Raw genomic sequence first — 18,109 nt, 5'->3', positions numbered from 1 at the left:
TAAGGAGGAGGAATGCGTATCATCACGTTTCCGACTTTGATAAAGGTCGGATTGTAGCCTATAGCGATTGCGGTTTATCGTATCGCGACATTGCTGCTCGCGTTGGTCGAGATCCAATGACTGTTAGCAGAATATGAAATCGGTGGGTTCAAAAGGGTAATACGGAACGCCGTGCTCGATCCCAACGGTCTCGTATCACTAGCAGTTGAGATGACAGGCATCTTATCTGCATGACCGTAACGGATCGTGCAGCCACGTCTCGATCCCTGAGTCAACAGATGGGGACGTTTGCAAGACAGCATGGACTATCAGCTCGGAGACCATGGCTGCGGCTACCCTTGACGCTGCATCACAGACAGGAGCGCCTACGATGGTGTACTCAACGACGATCCTGGGTGCACGAATGGCAAAACTTCATTTTCTCGGATGAATTCAGGTTCTGTTTACAGCATCATGATGGTCGCATCCGTGTTTGGCGACATCGCGGTGAACGCACATTGGAAGCGTTTATTTGTCATCGTCATACTGGCGTATCACCCGGCATGATGGTATGGGGTGCAATTGATTACACATCTCCGTCACCTCTTGTTCGCATTGACGGCATTTTGAACAGTGGACGTTACATTTCAGATGTGTTACGACCCGTGGCTCTACCCTTCATCCGATCCCTGCGAAACCCTACATTTCAGCAGGATAATGCACGACCACATGTTGCAGGTCCTGTACGGGCCTTTCTGGATACAGAAAATGTTCGACTGCTGCCATGGCCAGCACATTCTCCAGATGTCTCACCAATTGAAAAGTATGGTCAATGGTGGCCGAGCAACTAGCTCGTCACAATACGCCAGTCACTACTCTTGATGAACTGTGGTATCGTGTTGAAGCTGCATGGGCAGCTGTACCTGTACACTCCATCCAAGCTATGTTGGACTCAATGCCCAGGCGTACCAAGGCCGTTATTTTGGCCAGAGGTGGTTGTTCTGGGTACTGATTTTTCAGAATCTATGCACCCAAATTGTGTGAAAATGTATTCACATGTCAGTTCTAGTATAATATATTTGTCCAATGAATACCCGTTTATCATCTGCATTTGTTCTTATTGTAGCAATTTTAATGGCCAGTAGTGTAGTAAACTGACTTGGAATTTGTTTTACTTTCTAAAATTTAAAGTACCTGGTAGCATGCTCCAAAAAATATGAAAAGTCTTAATTTCTCCGTATATAGAATGTCTATTGTTTGGCCCTGGCTTGTGGAGAGATACACTCTTATAGAGTTTTTGCTTCACCCTTGGATTGGGAAACGAAGTAATTATTGATTTTGTTTGGTTCCTGTTATACTGCTGGAAAGAAAGTAATACTCCGTTTTAGAGGTTTTCAATTCGCTCAAGATTTATTGTTGTAACAGTGCTCATGGAACACATGAGATGATTACATTTGCAGATTAATAGCACAAGCGGTTCTTAGGTACCAGGCACCCATCCTGAAACAGACATATTAGTCTGTGGCGCAGCCTCCATAGGCAGCAATGCAGGTGCTGACTCTGACATCCAATCGATCGTACAGACGGCGAGTACTACCCAGGGATACGTTATGCCACGCCTGCCCAACCTGTTCACGTAGTTCTATAAGAGTTGTTGACTGACGAATCGCATGAGTCACTTATCGTTCCATCGTACCCCGCACGTTATCGATTGGAGACAAGTCTGGAGATCGTGTTGGTCAGGGCAGTTGCTGCACGTCTTGCGGAATACGTTTAGTCTCACGGACAAAATGTGGGCGAGCACTGTTTTGTTGGAAAACACATTACCTTACTGTTGCAAGAACGGCAAAAGAACGGGTCTAACAACATTGTTCACGTACTGAGCGCTGGTTAGCGTCCCCTCCAGATACACCATAGGTGAACGAGAGTTGTAGCTTATCACACCCCAGGTCAAAAGGCTGGGGTTGGACCAGTGTGTCCTTAACGAAATCACTCTACGAGACAGTGCTCACCAGGTTTATGTCGCACGCATGAACAACTATCACTTGCGTCCAGACAGAATCTACCTACATCGCTGAAGACCACGGCGTGCCGTTCAGTCTTTCAAGTGATCCTTTGACGGCACCAGTCGTGTTGTGCACGTCGATGCGTGAGTGGAAGACGGGCTAGAGGTGTCCTTGCCCGCAGTCCTATTGCTAATAACCGGTTCGAAACCGTTTTTGTCGACATGTCAGGGCTCACAAGCTCTCTTATCTGTGCTGTGGTAGCTGTACGATCTGCCATTGCTGCCCTTGTTATACGACGAACCTGGCGGGCGTCTGTGCTGCGTGGACAGCCAGAGTCTTGTCTATGGGTGTCAGAATGTTCTCATGACAACTGATACCAGCATAGTTGCACAACTGATGCATCTCGTCCAACTTATGTGGTAATTCTCCGATTGGACCACACCGCTGCTTAGAAGGCCACAATTTTCCCTTTTCAGACTCGCTCATTTAGCTGTAAGAAGCACAAATGAGTCTCCTTGGCATATTTGCCTGCTCGCTTCACACGACTGCAGCATACTGACCCTTCAGGCTGTGAACATTCCCAATTAAACGGTAAACACAGATGGCGCTTTGGTAGCTATACCACTACGCTATCTGTTGTGGCGGACAACGTTGAATCCATTATCAGTACATCTACTATACCTCGCCCCCCCCCCCCCCTCCTCAGGCGGCATATGCTCTCATCTGATCAAAATCAACGTTGTCTTTCCAGGTGTACTAATTTCCTTTTCCGACAATGTACATTTGCCAGGTTGTAAGGATGATGTGCCACATAACTTTTGTCCAGGCATTAGATTAAAAAGTATTATGTTTGGTCACATGTTGCAAAACAGTTTACAGTCTTTCTGTGGAGGAATAAAATGTCTGGTATATCTCCAGAGCAACTGTAGAAATGTTGCACCTACCTGACTCAAGAAATACATGTCTATATTATCTGTTAACTGGAACCTATGTGATTAGTTCCTGTGAAATTTCCAGCGAATCAATGTTGGCAGATGTATTACAGTGCTTACTGACAAAGCTTCAGTAACAGAAATGTGAAAGGAATTTTTCATTATCAGATAATGGATTTAACTGAAGTAAATCAACAGAAGAGGTGACTGCAAGTTTCGTGCGCAACGTACTTAGAAAAGCATTGTCGTGACAGCACAGTCGGAGTGAGAAGATGGACGCGGTGTTGTTCCAGATTTATTGTTTTGCACATATTGCTTCTTTTAGGGCTGGGATGCTATTAAAACTTTTCAAGTTGTATCAAGGAAATCTGGCCTGTTTACGAGTAATTTTTTTCAATGAAGAAAATCGCATCGTGTTTCCATTAGTTGTGAGAAATAGGCTAGAGGCTCAGAAGAACGCATGCGTGGTGTTTGGCAGGGAGCTCTCTTCCGGCTGCAGTTGATCTGTTATATTGGCCATCAGAAAAGTATTGACCTACTAATAGACGTCACTGTGAGGTTTATGTTGTTTCATTGTTCGCCATTTGTGGCCCCTCTTCAACTTCCACTTACAAGATTGATGTCATGGGGAACATTCATGTGAAGTGTGCGTAGAGACATCACGTCCACACTGCAAACAAGGGACGGAAACCCAACTCATGGGAATATTGTAACTGAGTCAGACGAAACGTATATTGTGACAAAAGAAAAGCATTTCTGCATTTATACAAACAGGACATGAATTAATACACTAAACTGTGTACGAAGCAGTGAATGATAACATATATACACAACTGAAGAATCTGACCAATATTGTTCCCAAAGTATCAGTGTGCCGAATAGGTGAGAGATTTAACATATTTACGTCACCAACACCTCAGCATCTCAGTCACTTTCACAATGGAGATGTAATTAACTTGCTGGCGTATTCCTTTCACGCGTATCCTTCTCAGCAGCAACCAGGTCTGTACTACTCAGGACTGGCTTACAAAACCTAAATATGAAACTTTTGTAAAAATGGGCGATGAAATTGAAACAATGAGTTGTAGCCATTCAAGTAATTATTACACCTCTGTGCTCTCACAGTAACTATATAAAAATAGTTATGACTAACGGATATCGCTCATTGATTATGTAGAATAAATTGATGTCAACATTGAGTTAATAAAAGCTCGAAAACTGCACAGTCTCACCTGGTAATCGTAGGAGGGCTTAAGCAGGTACATCGCCATCTCTTGGTGGTACACAGGGCACACAGACCCTGAGATGGGTGGCACAATCCACACCCAGTCAGCTGGACATCCCTTGCGCAGTCGCATTTCGTTCTTGTAGTGCTTCATGAAACTCTCAGAAGCTGTATGATGGTCCACAATCGTCACCGATTTCAACTGTAAGAAGGAGACAATATTTTAGTGACACATCTAGTCAGGAAAATGGTACAATTACAAAAGAGTTTGTTTTTCTATATTGTTTTGGTCTGTTGCCACTTTTTTTAATTTTTTTCAGACCACGAGTGAGTGAGAAGATGTCTTTGTATGCGCTGTAATTAACCAAAAGTTAGCTTCACTTGAGCAGCGATGTAACAAGATACGTGCAATAAATTCCCAAATCGTTTTGTAAATCACTTGAAATTCGTGAAGAATGGTCACTGTGTCATCGAACAACGGAAAAAAATTATCTTTGCAGATAAACCAGGACACAACTTCTAAATCTAAGGACGAATCCCAGGACACACAGATTGTTATAGCATCATGATCATGTTGGTGACACGTTGGTGATGCAAAACACAGTATGGAGGCTATGGACTAATAAACATTATTGGTGCTGACTTGCATCTGCTCATGCCAGTAATACCTCCATCTCATCCCCAGCATGGTATTTGTCAACGCGAGAATATTTTGCACACGACGGCAATACTCGCGCTGCAGAGGTTCTAGTACCATTGAGAAGAGTTGCAGTTGATCTCCTACGTATACACCTGCCCCCCTCTCCCACTTCCAAAGAAAGAAAAATCACCACAAGCCGACCTTGCCAAGTATAAAATTGTTTTCTTTCTGTGTCATCATAAAATGTCTACAGAGCTGCAGGATTTGTGTCTTACCTGAAAGCTGTGCAATACGGCAACATTGACTTCTACTAGCGCCTTGTCCTTCCATAACGTAACTGCAGTGCGCGTATCCAAACCCATTCGTGTGGCTACCGTCTGAAACATAAACAGTCTTGTGCAGTCTATTATTCTGATGTTGCTGCGTGGATGAAGTGGCTTTTAGAGAGATCAGAGAATGGTTTGATTTTCTCTGGGAAAACGAAAAAATTTTTTTGGACTGCTCGCAGATGTTTTATCGAACAATAAATATTTGTGAGTAGAAAATGAGGCGAGCGAACATAACGTCTGCAAGTCTGTACATAAAATCACCTGAAGCATAAATTACAAAAGAAAAAAGTGGTTAAGATAGTAGCGACTGCGCCTGAAAGGAAGATAACACAGAATGAGAAATTAATGAACCGAAGACCGCGGTATACTAGTGAATGCCACAATGAGAGTGCTAATAAATAACGTCAAGGATCCTGACCAGGAAGAAGCAATATAAATGAAGTACGCGAAACAGAAATAGATTAGGAGAAGGAGTACAAAAAAATTTAAGAAACGTATGTGTTCCTGTCTTATTATTTAAAAACATAGGTATCCTTAAGTGATCGGTTATGTAACAAGCGCAACCTGGTGTACTCACTGCATTCATTCTGAGAAACCACCTTTTTTTCCTGAGGATATGTGTGTGCACAAAGACATAAATGAGTTATCTCAGTCGTGTTGTCAAAGAAAGCCTTACCTCAAGCATATTGTATCTGTGAGCATCACAGAGATTGCGACAACCAATTTCCGTGCTCATGTACCAGCCGTTGAAAGGAGCAGCGGTGAATTCGATTCCTCCACAGTCAAACATCATTCCCGACACTGCTGGCAGCGCGAACCACTGCAGACCCAGCTCCTTGAACCAGTCATACCTGTCATGTGAATTAAACAACACATTACTACGTTGAAGAATAACACGAGAGACAAAAAGCAGATTGACAATCTCACCATTCAGAGAGTATGCCTGCAAGGACTATAACGCTGTTTGAGACTGCTCAAGCTGCAGTATGTCCAGCATGTATTATTTCGTTGTTAGTCCATCCTTATTTTTCGGAGAAGAGATTAGGCACTAATACTTGAAGTAAAAGATTATTCCTTATTATTCCATCGTTCACTTACCGTGAACAAGTGAATAACTCAGTTACTTTATTCTTGAAACAAAACAGAGGATTGTACCACCTTTCTCTCCTGGCCTATACTTCACTTAGGCTACACCAAACAGGGGCGACTATTCAAGCGAGTTTAGTGCATGAAACTTTGCTGACATAAATAAGCTTGTTTTATTTTTGTCTCAGCAGGAATAAGTATATTAACGCCATCATACACTCCCGGAAATTGAAATAAGAACACCGTGAATTCATTGTCCCAGGAAGGGGAAACTTTATTGACACATTCCTGGAGTCAGATACATCACATGATCACACTGACAGAACCACAGGCACATAGACACAGGCAACAGAGCATGCACAATGTCGGCACTAGTACAGTGTATATCCATCCACCTTTCGCAGCAATGCAGGCTGCTATTCTCCCATGGAGACGATCGTAGAGATGCTGGATGTAGTCCTGTGGAACGGCTTGCCATGCCACTTCCACCTGGCGCCTCAGTTGGACCAGAGTTCGTGCTGGACGTGCAGACCGCGTGAGACAACGCTTCATCCAGTACCAAACATGCTCAATGGGGGACGGATCCGGAGATCTTGCTGGCCAGGGTAGTTGACTTACACCTTCTAGAGCACGTTGGGTGGCACGGGATACATGCAGACGTGCATTGTCCTGTTGGAACAGCAAGTTCCCTTGCCGGTCTAGGAATGGTAGAACGATGGGTTCGATGACGGTTTGGATGTACCGTGCACTATTCAGTGTCCCCTCGACGATCACCAGAGGTGTACGGCCAGTGTAGGAGATCGCTCCCCACACCATGATGCCGGGTGTTGGCCCTGTGTGCCTTGGTCGTATGTAGTCCTGATTGTGGAGCTCACCTGCACGGCGCCAAACACGCATACGACCATCATTGGCACCAAGGCAGAAGCGACTCTCATCGCTGAAGACGACACGTCTCCATTCGTCCCTCCATTCACGCCTGTCGCGACACCACTGGAGGCGGGCTGCACGATGTTGGGGCGTGAGCGGAAGACGGCCTAACGGTGTGCGGGACCGTAGCCCAGCTTCATGGAGACGGTTGCGAATGGTCCTCGCCGATACCCCAGGAGCACTAGTGTCCCTAATTTGCTGGGAATTGGCGGTGCGGTCCCCTACGGCACTGCATAGGATCCTACGGTCTTGGCGTGCATCCGTGCGTCGCTGCGGTCCGGTGCCAGGTCGACGGGCACGTGCACCTTCCGCCGACCACTGGCGACAACATCGATGTACTGTGGAGACCTCACGCCCCACGTGTTGAGCAATTCGGCGGTACGTCCACCCGGCCTCCCGCATGCCCACTATACGCCCTCGCTCAAAGTCCGTCAACTTCACATACGGTTCACGTCCACGCTGTCGCGGCATGCTACCAGTGTTAAAGACTGCGATGGAACTCCGTATGCCACGGCAAACTGGTTGACACTGACGGCGGCGGTGCACAAATGCTGCGCGGCTAGCGCCATTCGACGGCCAACACCGCGGTTCCTGGTGTGTCCGCTGCGCCGTGCGTGTGATCATTGCTTGTACAGCCATCTCGCAGTGTCCGGAGCAAGTATGGTGGGTCTGACACACCGGTGTCAATGTGTTCTTTTTTCCATTTCCAGGTGTGTATTATCATGTGAGAGAGATATGTATCGTTTTATGTGTTTCGTCAAATACTGAAAATACAAGTAACATTTTTTCATTGGCGAAAATGTTGCGTTTGTTTGTGAATGCCTTTGTACAACTAAAATTATACGAAGAACTATTTCTTCGATTTGTTGCTGATATTTAAAATGAGGTGCAAGGCTACTATTTTGACTTTACGATCTTTCATACTTCGATTGACTTCACTAGGTTTTACTGTCATGGAACAGTCCGTCCAGAAATAATGTTTTCGAAAAAGAAAGTTTGGCCTTTAAGGTAGCGTTGACGACGGGGTCGTAAGAAACGGAACAGAAGCTATGATTACGAAAGGATGGTAAAGGAAATCTGCTATGTGCTTACCAAAAGTATCATCCTTGCATTTACATGAAGTGATTGAGGTCTCTCTCTCTCTCTCTCTCTCTCTCTCTCTGTTCGTTTCTCTTTGTCTCTCCATGCCTCTTTCTCTCTCTATGTCTCTGTCTTCGTAGAGGTTATACATAACATTTGAGAAGACTGACGCGAAAGAGAGATTAAAATCTGTTTTTTTTTTTTCGTATCAGGATGTCTGATGTTTAATGAAACCTCACATTTAAAGTGAAGAAGCAATGAACCGATTGGATACTCACGTTGGATGTGAGAGTGGTACCCGCAGGACCAGCTCTGGTGGGATGTCAAAGATCTCTGGATCCTCTCCATTTGCAGACAGCACCAGTGGCAGAACGTCGAAGTTCGTGCGTGGACTCTTCCATCCCAGCTTTAGGCACACCTGCCAAAATTTATTTACTAACGCCTCTACCAGCGAGTTGGAGTAGTTTCTCCAGTAAAATAAAGAGAATCAGAGAACGCGCTAACACATTATGTATGACATGAAGATTCCTGAACAATTTATTCGATCCTATATTGTGAAAGTTTAATAGTTAATCAAATTTAATTTTTTCCGACTAATAATGCAAGCAATGACAAATTACTTTATTGGACAACGTATATCGATCAAATGAATATGAAAATCTTACTGACCTGAAAATTACTTTTCAAAAATGTAATTGCATTCACTGAAATGAAATGTGTGGGAACAAAGGTAATAAATTCAGTGACAGGAAACGACAACAATATCCGTTCACAAACAGTGAACTTGCAGTGTAATTTGTGCCAGACCAATTTCCGAAGCCAATTAAATACATGCTTTTCGCGAACATTTACCTTAGTCATTTGGGTATTTGAGCACTATTTCAAGACTGGGTAAAGTTTTACTGTTATGGAGTCGTACCTGTTACACCAGAACATTGCACCACAGGACCTTCCTTGGCACACCATAAAGGTATACGTATGTTGAAAAAATTCATTGAAAGTAAAAGAACGTAATCATAGAAGATGAAATCAGCTAAATACAACGACATGAAGAAACGCAATGAAAAACCTTGAGAAATGCTGACTATACAATGTAATAACAAACTCGATCCTAATTGATTCCATTCAGTCCAGCAGATATATGTCATTATAGAAGGTAAGCTACGATCCTCGAAAAAGTCGTCGTCGTCGTCGTTTGTATTGTTACATGGTGCTGTTCTCGCAAACGCCATACGAGTATATCTGGCTGTTCAAAAATGGTTCAAATGGCTCTGAGCACTATGGGACTCAACATCTGAGGTTATCAGTACCCTAGAACTTAGAACTACTTAAACCTAACTAACCTAAGGACATCACACACATCCATGCCCGACGCAGGATTCGAACGTGCGACCGTAAAGGTCGCGCGGTTGCGGCCTGAAGCGCCTAGAACCGCTCGGCCACACTGGTATATGTGGCTGTAGGTAGTGTTCGTACAACCAGCAATATTGAAAATTTTAGTCCGTCCTGGAGACGTACTCGGACGGCCTAAATGATTCCATTTCGGCACAAATTTTCGTTTGTCGTAACGGATTCGTTAAAATGAAGAAACGTTTATGCAAATCCTATACTGAGTAATGGTTTTCTACCTTGGAAACTTTGTGTTGCGATGTATTTTGCACACGACTCAGAACCTATTATGTTTTATCGTTCAAGCACATTCACATACAATAATGCTGTTTCCTTCACGGCTGAAGAATGATAAATGCAACTTATTGGCAGGGAGTTTTATAACTTAAGAAAATAGACACCATGATTATAAAAGAAAAGTGACCGAGTATACATCCTTGTAAACAATGAAATCTGTGTGTATCAGCATCTATTTGTACTATCCTTACTGTCAGGAGACTGGTTTATAGTGAGTGGAAAATCAGTTGAGTACCTCTGTGAACTCCACATTGACGGGGTCTCCTGTGACGCTCCCGTCTTCATTCTTGTATCCAGCAAAATTGATCAACTGGTTGTTCCAGACCCTGTAGTCATGCTTCCCGTCCGTGCGCTGGGGGAACACAGTTATCGCAGACCTGCAAGAGAAGGAACCACATCCGACAACATGAACTACCTGTTGCTAACCGTATTGAGTGAACCGACTCCAAATAAGAGCAACTTAGGAGACTCTCCCTTTCGAATAGTTACTCGTAATTTTGGGGGGGCTACGGTGCAGTGTTACGTGTCACAGTAACAGGATGTTTTTCAATAATAAGAAAATAACAATAAAAAGATGGGAGTATTTACTTCTAACTTAGACTTCTTATTTTGACGTTGGGTGTGAAAATTCTACCGTTTTCATTTCCATTTTAAAATTGACAGTTGCGTTTAATTTTCTCGAGATCCCTACCACAATCAGACTTTTTCTATTAATAGAGAGTGGCTTACTATATATATTTTTTTCGTTTCTGAATATTTAAAATCAATACATTTGAAACGTGTAGAATTATGAGGATACCGTTTCACCATTTATGAACCCTCCGCCACTCGCCTGTCAAACTAGTGTTGTTCCGAGAGCCCAGCCTCCGTCTACTCGGACTTGGGTCCTGTGAACTGAAATAACTTTACTGTTTATTAATTGCTACTCCTGTAGTTTTTGCCTGGAGAGACTAGTTCCCAATAAACCCACCAGGCATATACAATACACAGATAAATGAGGTACCGTATTTTAGTATAAATCTTTTACGTTATCAGACTTGAGCAAAACAGAGACGTAGATTTAGTCAGTGAAAGTAGTGTATGGGTCCCAAAAAGTTGTATTATACCAATAAAAACAAGCTGATGTATCGCTATTGAAGAATTGTTGTACTATTTTACTTCTTAATTCGTGGTTTCAGCGTCTTTTCCACATTGTGAGGAACCGAGAAATAGAAGATTTAATAAGTGGTTATTATATGCCGCTGGTGATTTGTATGATAATCCATTTTTATCACAATCCTGATTCTACAGTAGCATACAGGGATATGATATATACTCACTTTATATTCCCGTTGTTTGTGCTAAACTCTATGTGCTTGCAGAGTGCTTCAAACATTCCCTTGGCTGTCGTCACGTGTCGGCAGTCGAAAACCTAACGATATGTAAGAGATTAACAATCAGTATCGAGATAATTTCTACAAAGTATCATAAAATATGTCGAAAAGAATCACAGTTGTTAAAATATGTAGACATTTATTTCCCAGAGAGGAAATTTCCTTGTTTGAACTTGAGCCTTAAATAGAGAAAGATGTTTCTATTACTGAACATCTGGAGAGCAACATTATACAAAAGTGAAATGTGAAAGGTGAATAGCTGTTCAGATACAATGCGAAATTAAGAGGTATAGAAAAAGGAAAAGTAGCGACGGCAGAAAAATACTCAATCCAGCTGAATAACTACAACATTGTAAAAATTAAATAAATGCTGCTACGTGGGTGAGAAGTTTCACGACACGAGTCTAATACTTATGAGCCACATCTGTGTACTCCCGCTAACCCATAATAACATGTAAAGTGCAAGATATAAACTCCCGACAGTCGCGACGATTTTAGAACTGCTCGTGTGTAGACTCCTCACCTGTAAGTTTGCCCACTGTATGCGACCAATACAGCGCACTGAGTTTCTCCAGGCGAGCTTGGCTCCGTACGCTAGCTCATCACTCGTCAGCCGGTAAGTCCCTATAGCTGCCACCTCGTGCTGCACTTTCTCCAAACGAGTCCTGTACTCCTGACTGTCTGCCCTAAAACAGCATTAATGAAAATGATAGTTAGTACGATTTTTCATCCGAAAGTTGATATAAAGCTATTCACAAGACATTCTCGTTGCATTTTGCGAGGTATCTGAAACGTAGGAGGAATTGTAATATATAATACATAAAAAAATAAAAAAAATAAAAAATGTGTCGCGTTGTCAGTGTTGGCCTTCGCTTTTCCTGGTATTTGTTTTCTGAACATTCATGTGTTATGTATCGTTTGCACTGCGCGGCCGTAACTTACTTAGTCTGTTTGTTTGGCGGCTTCTACGAGTATCCCATGGTCACCTCATAAACCGCGAGATTTACTACGACTGCAAATCACTGTTGTTTGTATCAAATATATATCACTTGTTGTCATACAGACCGTCGCAAAGCTCCAGTCGTAAAGTTCCAGACAATGAGGAAGCAATAAATCAAGGACACCTCTCCAGGTTATGTATGGAACTGGCGCGTCCTTCAGTTGGGCGAATTTGAGGTAATCAGTGGGATATTTCTCAAGGGTCGTGATTTCTCGACTTAATTATTTTTTTGAGAGAAGAAGACCGTGATATCATAACTGTCTGGTTTATAGTCGTGAAGAGGAAGTAAGTCTGTAGTTTAGAATTAAGTTTAAACTGAACATATTCGACACCTGTAACTAGATCAGCTGGGAAATGAAACAAGCGGTAGTTGTCTGTTGAAAGAACAGCATAGTTCGTGACGTAGGGTGACTAACAAAATGACGTATGAGAAATGCACGCTACACAAAAGCGATTTCTGTGTTTTAAACACAACATTACATCTCTAGTTTTGTTCAACCCATCAACGAGGATTTAATGCTGCCCTTTTCGTTAAGGCGTTTGGAAGACATGAAATTTGCCTGCGCCAATAGCTCAACATCTGTTTGCTTATGACGCTGAATTTAAATCAGCGCTACGACGTTCGTGTTTGAGAAAAAATTCATCGCTGGACCATACTGGCAGCTTGAGATAGAAGGAATCAAAGCCGTCATTTTAAGTCGATACTGTTTGTATCCTGTTAGCGATTGTGAAGTGCCAGTAGTCCTCTATGGAAGCCATGTCCTACGGGGTATTTCGAACACTTTGCCACAAACGTCTAGGGCTGATAGATCACGTCGTTCGCGACAAAGTGTTCGCCGGAGCTTGCTGCGAGGCTAGCACTCGTTTAAGACTGGTTATGCCCCTGCTACAGGGCGGTGGCACTCTGTGGCGTTAGTATCCAGTATGTATCGCCTGTCATGGTAGGCTTCTAAAATATCATTCTCCGCTTAGAGACACTCATTGTTATGGTGTTGTAGTGGAAAATCACTCAGTTTACTGGTGTAACTAGCGTGGTACAGACCTGGTTTGTGGATCCAGCTAGGTAGGTAAAATCTCATCGTCTCAGGACCGGCGAATATTAAAGCTGGGAAGCATCAGCGAACATTTGTGCTCTAACAAAACTTGTTCCCCATAATGTTATCTATCATCTATTAATGTTCGTCGCAAAGACCTTGAAACACACTCTACACCTGTCAAACAAACTCACTAAGCAAAAGTCCTGCCGACAAACATTTGCCGGGGTCGGAAATTATTTACCTTCTAGTTACCCTTTCACACATGGTGGAAGTCTAAAGAACCTAGACTAGTAAAACTATAAATACACTCTTGGTTAAACGCGACTGGCGACAGTGACGTAAGTGTCACAAAAACAAGTGTACATTAGGCAGTAGTATTATATGGTAAGATAAATGAAGAAATGGAGGACAGCACAGTGTGTCGAGTAGAACAGAACCTAGTGTAGATGCAGGGTCACGGCATCTGTGGGCGAGAGGCTGAGGTACTCGCCCTAGGATAGCGAGTAGTGGGAGGCGGGGCGGTGGCTGTCCAGGAGCGACGGGCCCTCTGTCTTTCTGAGGTTGCCCCTGCAAGATAGCATCACTTGTAGCATTCTATAGATCGAAACTCTTTCGTGTCTTCTTAATACATAAAGTGTTAATTTTAAAAATTTCCGTTTGCTAATTAGTTATATGTTTACAACTACATACGGCTGCAACTTTGTTAAAATGCTAAAGAAACCTAGTAAGCTTCGTTTTATGTTCATGTACAGTTTAATACTGTGAAACCACGACCTGTCATAGTCACTAGGTAGCAGTTCAAAGGTAAATGGCAGAAAATAATATAAAAATAATAAATACCCTTGTTGAATATTAAATAGCAAATGCTGTCATAGAAACTAAACTCAGGGAGAATTTATTTCGACTAAAGTTACCTACTGTAGTTTCCTATCTTTGCTGTGTTCGTCATAGTGAGGGGGGATCTTGGAAGCTGCCCAAGAAATAACATCCTCATCATCACTATTTTTTATGGAGACCTCGGAATAAAAAACCGCAGAAAAATTGTACCCCACGGCCACCGAACTCTTCGGCGTTTCAGCCACTTCTGCCCATGAAAGTTCTCTGTTCTCGGAAGTATATTTCATTCCTTCAGGTCCTCGAGCACAGAGCCTATGGACAGGAGCGCTACTTGCGCGTGACAGGTTGAGAATTTAGATTAGCCGCAAGTGCGTCCGGGTGGCAGAGGAAATTAAGGAAACCGTTCTAGAGAAGAGGAGCACCCGGATTCGAGTCCCATTCCGACACAAACTTTCATCTTGCATCGGTGATTTATTTTAATGCCTGTAGACGGCAAAAGTCTAGTTTTCTCTTAATCACGTCAGATGCAACGGATCAACGTACTAATAAAGTCATTTCAAAATTTTAGTGCATGTTACTTTACCAGTTGGTCTGAAAATGAGACTAATATATGAATATGAAGGCAACAACTCACTACTCATTTCCAGTATAAATTCTTATTGTTTGAGATCTTAATTTTTTGCACTATCGTACTAAGGTTTAGTCACGATAGAACAGAAATCTAAGTAAAATCCAGGGACATTTTGTGTAACAGCAAAACAGTTGCTCGATCCAGTAATGGAAATGCACAAATAGTTTTAACTGCGGGGAAGAACGTGTTGGAACATTTGTAAAACAGTGACTTCCGGTTGGATGTCTTAATTCCTTACCTTTCTGGTTGGGATGTTCTTTTCGATCCATTTGATTTACAGACATTTCCACCTAAAAAATACATCCTTTGGTAGCAATATTGCTGAATTTACATCTTACTTGACATTATTACTTACCAGTTAACCTGGTATTCCCCCCATGAACCATGGACCTTGCCGTTGGTGAGGAGGCTTGCGTGCCTCAGGGATACAGATAGCCGTACCGTAGGTGCAACCACAACGGAGGGGTATCTGTTGAGAGGCCAGACAAACGTGTGGTTCCTGAAGAGGGGCAGCAGCCTTTTCAACAGTTGCAGGGGCAACAGTCTGGATGATTGACTGATCTGGCTTTGTAACAATAACCAAAACGGCCTTTTGCTGTGCTGGTACTGCGAACGGCTGAAAGCAAGGGGAAACTACGGCTGTAATTTTTCCCGAGGGCATGCAGCTTTACTGTATGATTAAAGGATGATGGCGTAAAATATTCCGGAGGTAAAATAGTCCCCCATTCGGAACTACGGGCGGGGACTATTCAAGACGATGTCGTTATCAGGAGAAAGAAAACTGGCGTTCTACGGATCGGAGCGTGGAATGTCAGATCCCTTAATCGGGCAGGTAGGTTAGAAAATTTAAAAAGGGAAATGGACAGGTTAAAGTTAGATATAGTGGGAATTAGTGAAGTTCGGTGGCAGGAGGAACAAGACTTCTGGTCAGGTGACTACAGGGCTATAAACACAAAATCAAATAGGGGTAATGAAGGAGTAGGTTTAATAATGAATAGGAAAATAGGAATGCGGGTAAGCTACTACAAACAGCATAGTGAACGCATTATTGTGCCCAAGATAGATACGAAGCCCACACCTACTACAGTAGTACAAGTTTGTATCCCAACTAGCTCTTCAGATGATGAAGAAATTGAAGAAATGTATGATGAGATAAAAGAAATTACTCAGATAGTGAATGAAGATGAAAATTTAATAGTCATGGGTGAGTGGAATTCGGTAGTAGGAAAAGGGAGAGAAGGAAACGTAGTAGGTGAATATGGACTGGGGCAAAGAAATGAAAGAGGAAGCCGCCTGGTAGAATTTTGTACAGAGCACGACTTAATCATAGGTAACACTTGGTTCAAGAATCATAAAAGAAGGCTGTATACATGGATGAAGCCTGGAGATACTAAAAGGTATCAGATTATATAATGGTAAGACATATTTGGGAACCAGGTTTTAAGTTGTAAGACATTTCTAGGGGCAGATGTGGACTCTGACCACAATCTATTGGTTATGACCTGTAGATTAAAACTGAAGAAACTGCAAAAAGGTGGGAATTTAAGGAGATGGGTCATGGATAAACTAAAAGAACCAGAGGTTGTACAGAGTTTCAGAGAGAGCATAAGGGAGCAATTGACAGGAATGGGGGAAAGAAATACAGTAGAAGAAGAATGGATAGCTTTGAGGGATGAAGTAATGAAGGCAGCAGAGGATCAAGTAGGTAAAAAGACGGGGGTTAGTAGAAATCCTTGGGTAGCAAAAGAAATATTGAATTTAATTGATGAAAGGAGAAAAATAAAAATGCAGTAAATGAAGCAGGCAAAAAGGAATATAGACGTCTCAAAAATGAGATCGACAGGAAGTGCAAAATGGCTAAGCAGGGATGGCTAGAGGACAAATGTAAGGATGTAGAGGCTTATCTCACTAGGGGTAAGATATATACTGCCTACAGGAAAATTAAAGAGACCTTTGGAGAAAAGAGAACCACTTGTATGAACATCAAGAGCTCAGATGGAAACCCAGTTCTAAGCAAAAAAGGGAAAGCAGAAAGGTGGAAGGAGTATATAGAGGGTCTATACAAGGGCGATGTACCTGAGGATAATATTATGGAAATGGAAGAGGACGTAGATGAAGATGAAATGGGAGATACGATACTGCGTTTAGAGTTTGACAGAGCACTGAAAGACCTGAGCCGAAACAAGGCCCCCGGAGTAGACAACAATCCATTGGAACTACTGATGGCCTTGGGAGAGCCACTCCTGACAGAACTCTACCATCTGGTTAGCAAGATGTATGAGACAGGCGAAATACCCTCAGACTTCAAGAAGAATATAATAATTCCAATCCCAAAGAAAGCAGGTGCCGACAGATGCGAAAATTACCGAACTATCAGTTTAATGAGTCACAGCTGCAAAATACTAACGCGAATTCTTTGCAGACGAATGGAAAAACTAGTAGAAGCCGACCTCGGGGAAGATCAGTTTGGATTCCGTAGAAATGTTGGAACACGTGAGGCAATACTGACCCTACGACTTATCTTAGAAGCTAGATTAAGGAAGGGCAAACCTACGTTACTAGCAGTTGTAGACTTAGAGCAAGCTCTTGGCAGTGTTGACTCGAATACTCTCTTTCAAATTCTGAAAGTGGCAGGAATAAAATACAGGGAGCAAAAGGCTATTTACAACTTGTACAGAAAGCAGATGGCAGTCATAAGAGTCGAGGAACATGAAAGGGAAGCAGTGGTTGGGAAGGGAGTGAGACAGGGTTGTAGCCTCTCCCTGATGTTATTCAATCTGTATATTGAGCAAGCAGTAAAGGAAACAAAAGAAAAATTTGGAGTAGGTATTAAAATCCATGGAGAAGAAATAAATACTTTGAGGTTCGCCGATGACATCGTAATTTTGTCAGAGACTGCAAAGGACTTGGAAGAGCAGTTGAACGGAATGGACAGTGTCTTGAAAGGAGGATATAAGATGAACATTAACAAAAGCAAAACGAGGATAATGGAATGTAGTCGAATTAAGTCGGATGATGCTGAGGGTATTAGATTACGTAATAAGACACTTAAAGTATTAAAGGAGGTTTGCTATTTTGGGAGCAAAATAACTGATGATGGTCGAAGTAGAGAGGATATAAAATGTAGACTGGCAATGGCAAGGAAAGCGTTTCTGAAGAAGAGAAATTTGTTAACATCGGGTATAGATTTAAGTGTGAGGAAGTCGTTTCTGAAAGTATTTGTAAGGAGTGTAGCCATGTATGGAAGTGAAACATGGACGATAAATAGTTTGGACAAGAAGAGAATAGAAGGTTTCGAAATGTGGTGCTACAGAAGAATGCTGAAGATTAGATGGGTAGAT

At 42.6% G+C, this 18,109-nt stretch overlaps 1 protein-coding gene across 2 annotated transcripts in view; it reads right to left on the bottom strand.

Annotated features, from left to right (window-relative positions):
• The window catches only part of LOC126266892 (nitric oxide synthase, salivary gland-like), a 143,473-nt gene that overhangs the window by 107,047 nt on the left and 18,317 nt on the right, over positions 1 to 18,109 (bottom strand). For both annotated transcript variants that reach the window (XM_049971558.1, XM_049971559.1), the window contains exons 3-9: positions 11,787 to 11,949; positions 11,210 to 11,301; positions 10,126 to 10,267; positions 8,483 to 8,622; positions 5,788 to 5,962; positions 5,058 to 5,159; positions 4,150 to 4,344 (exon numbers count right to left, since the gene is read on the bottom strand). In XM_049971558.1, coding sequence (XP_049827515.1) covers positions 4,150 to 4,344; positions 5,058 to 5,159; positions 5,788 to 5,962; positions 8,483 to 8,622; positions 10,126 to 10,267; positions 11,210 to 11,301; positions 11,787 to 11,949 — 1,009 coding nt within the window. The remainder of the gene's footprint in view (positions 1 to 4,149; positions 4,345 to 5,057; positions 5,160 to 5,787; positions 5,963 to 8,482; positions 8,623 to 10,125; positions 10,268 to 11,209; positions 11,302 to 11,786; positions 11,950 to 18,109) is intronic.

Source organism: Schistocerca gregaria, chromosome 4 (assembly GCF_023897955.1).
Source record: "Schistocerca gregaria isolate iqSchGreg1 chromosome 4, iqSchGreg1.2, whole genome shotgun sequence".
NCBI lineage: Eukaryota > Metazoa > Arthropoda > Insecta > Orthoptera > Acrididae > Schistocerca > Schistocerca gregaria.
The sequence above is the reverse complement of the archived record's forward strand: the minus strand, read 5'-3'. Positions and strand labels throughout refer to the sequence as shown.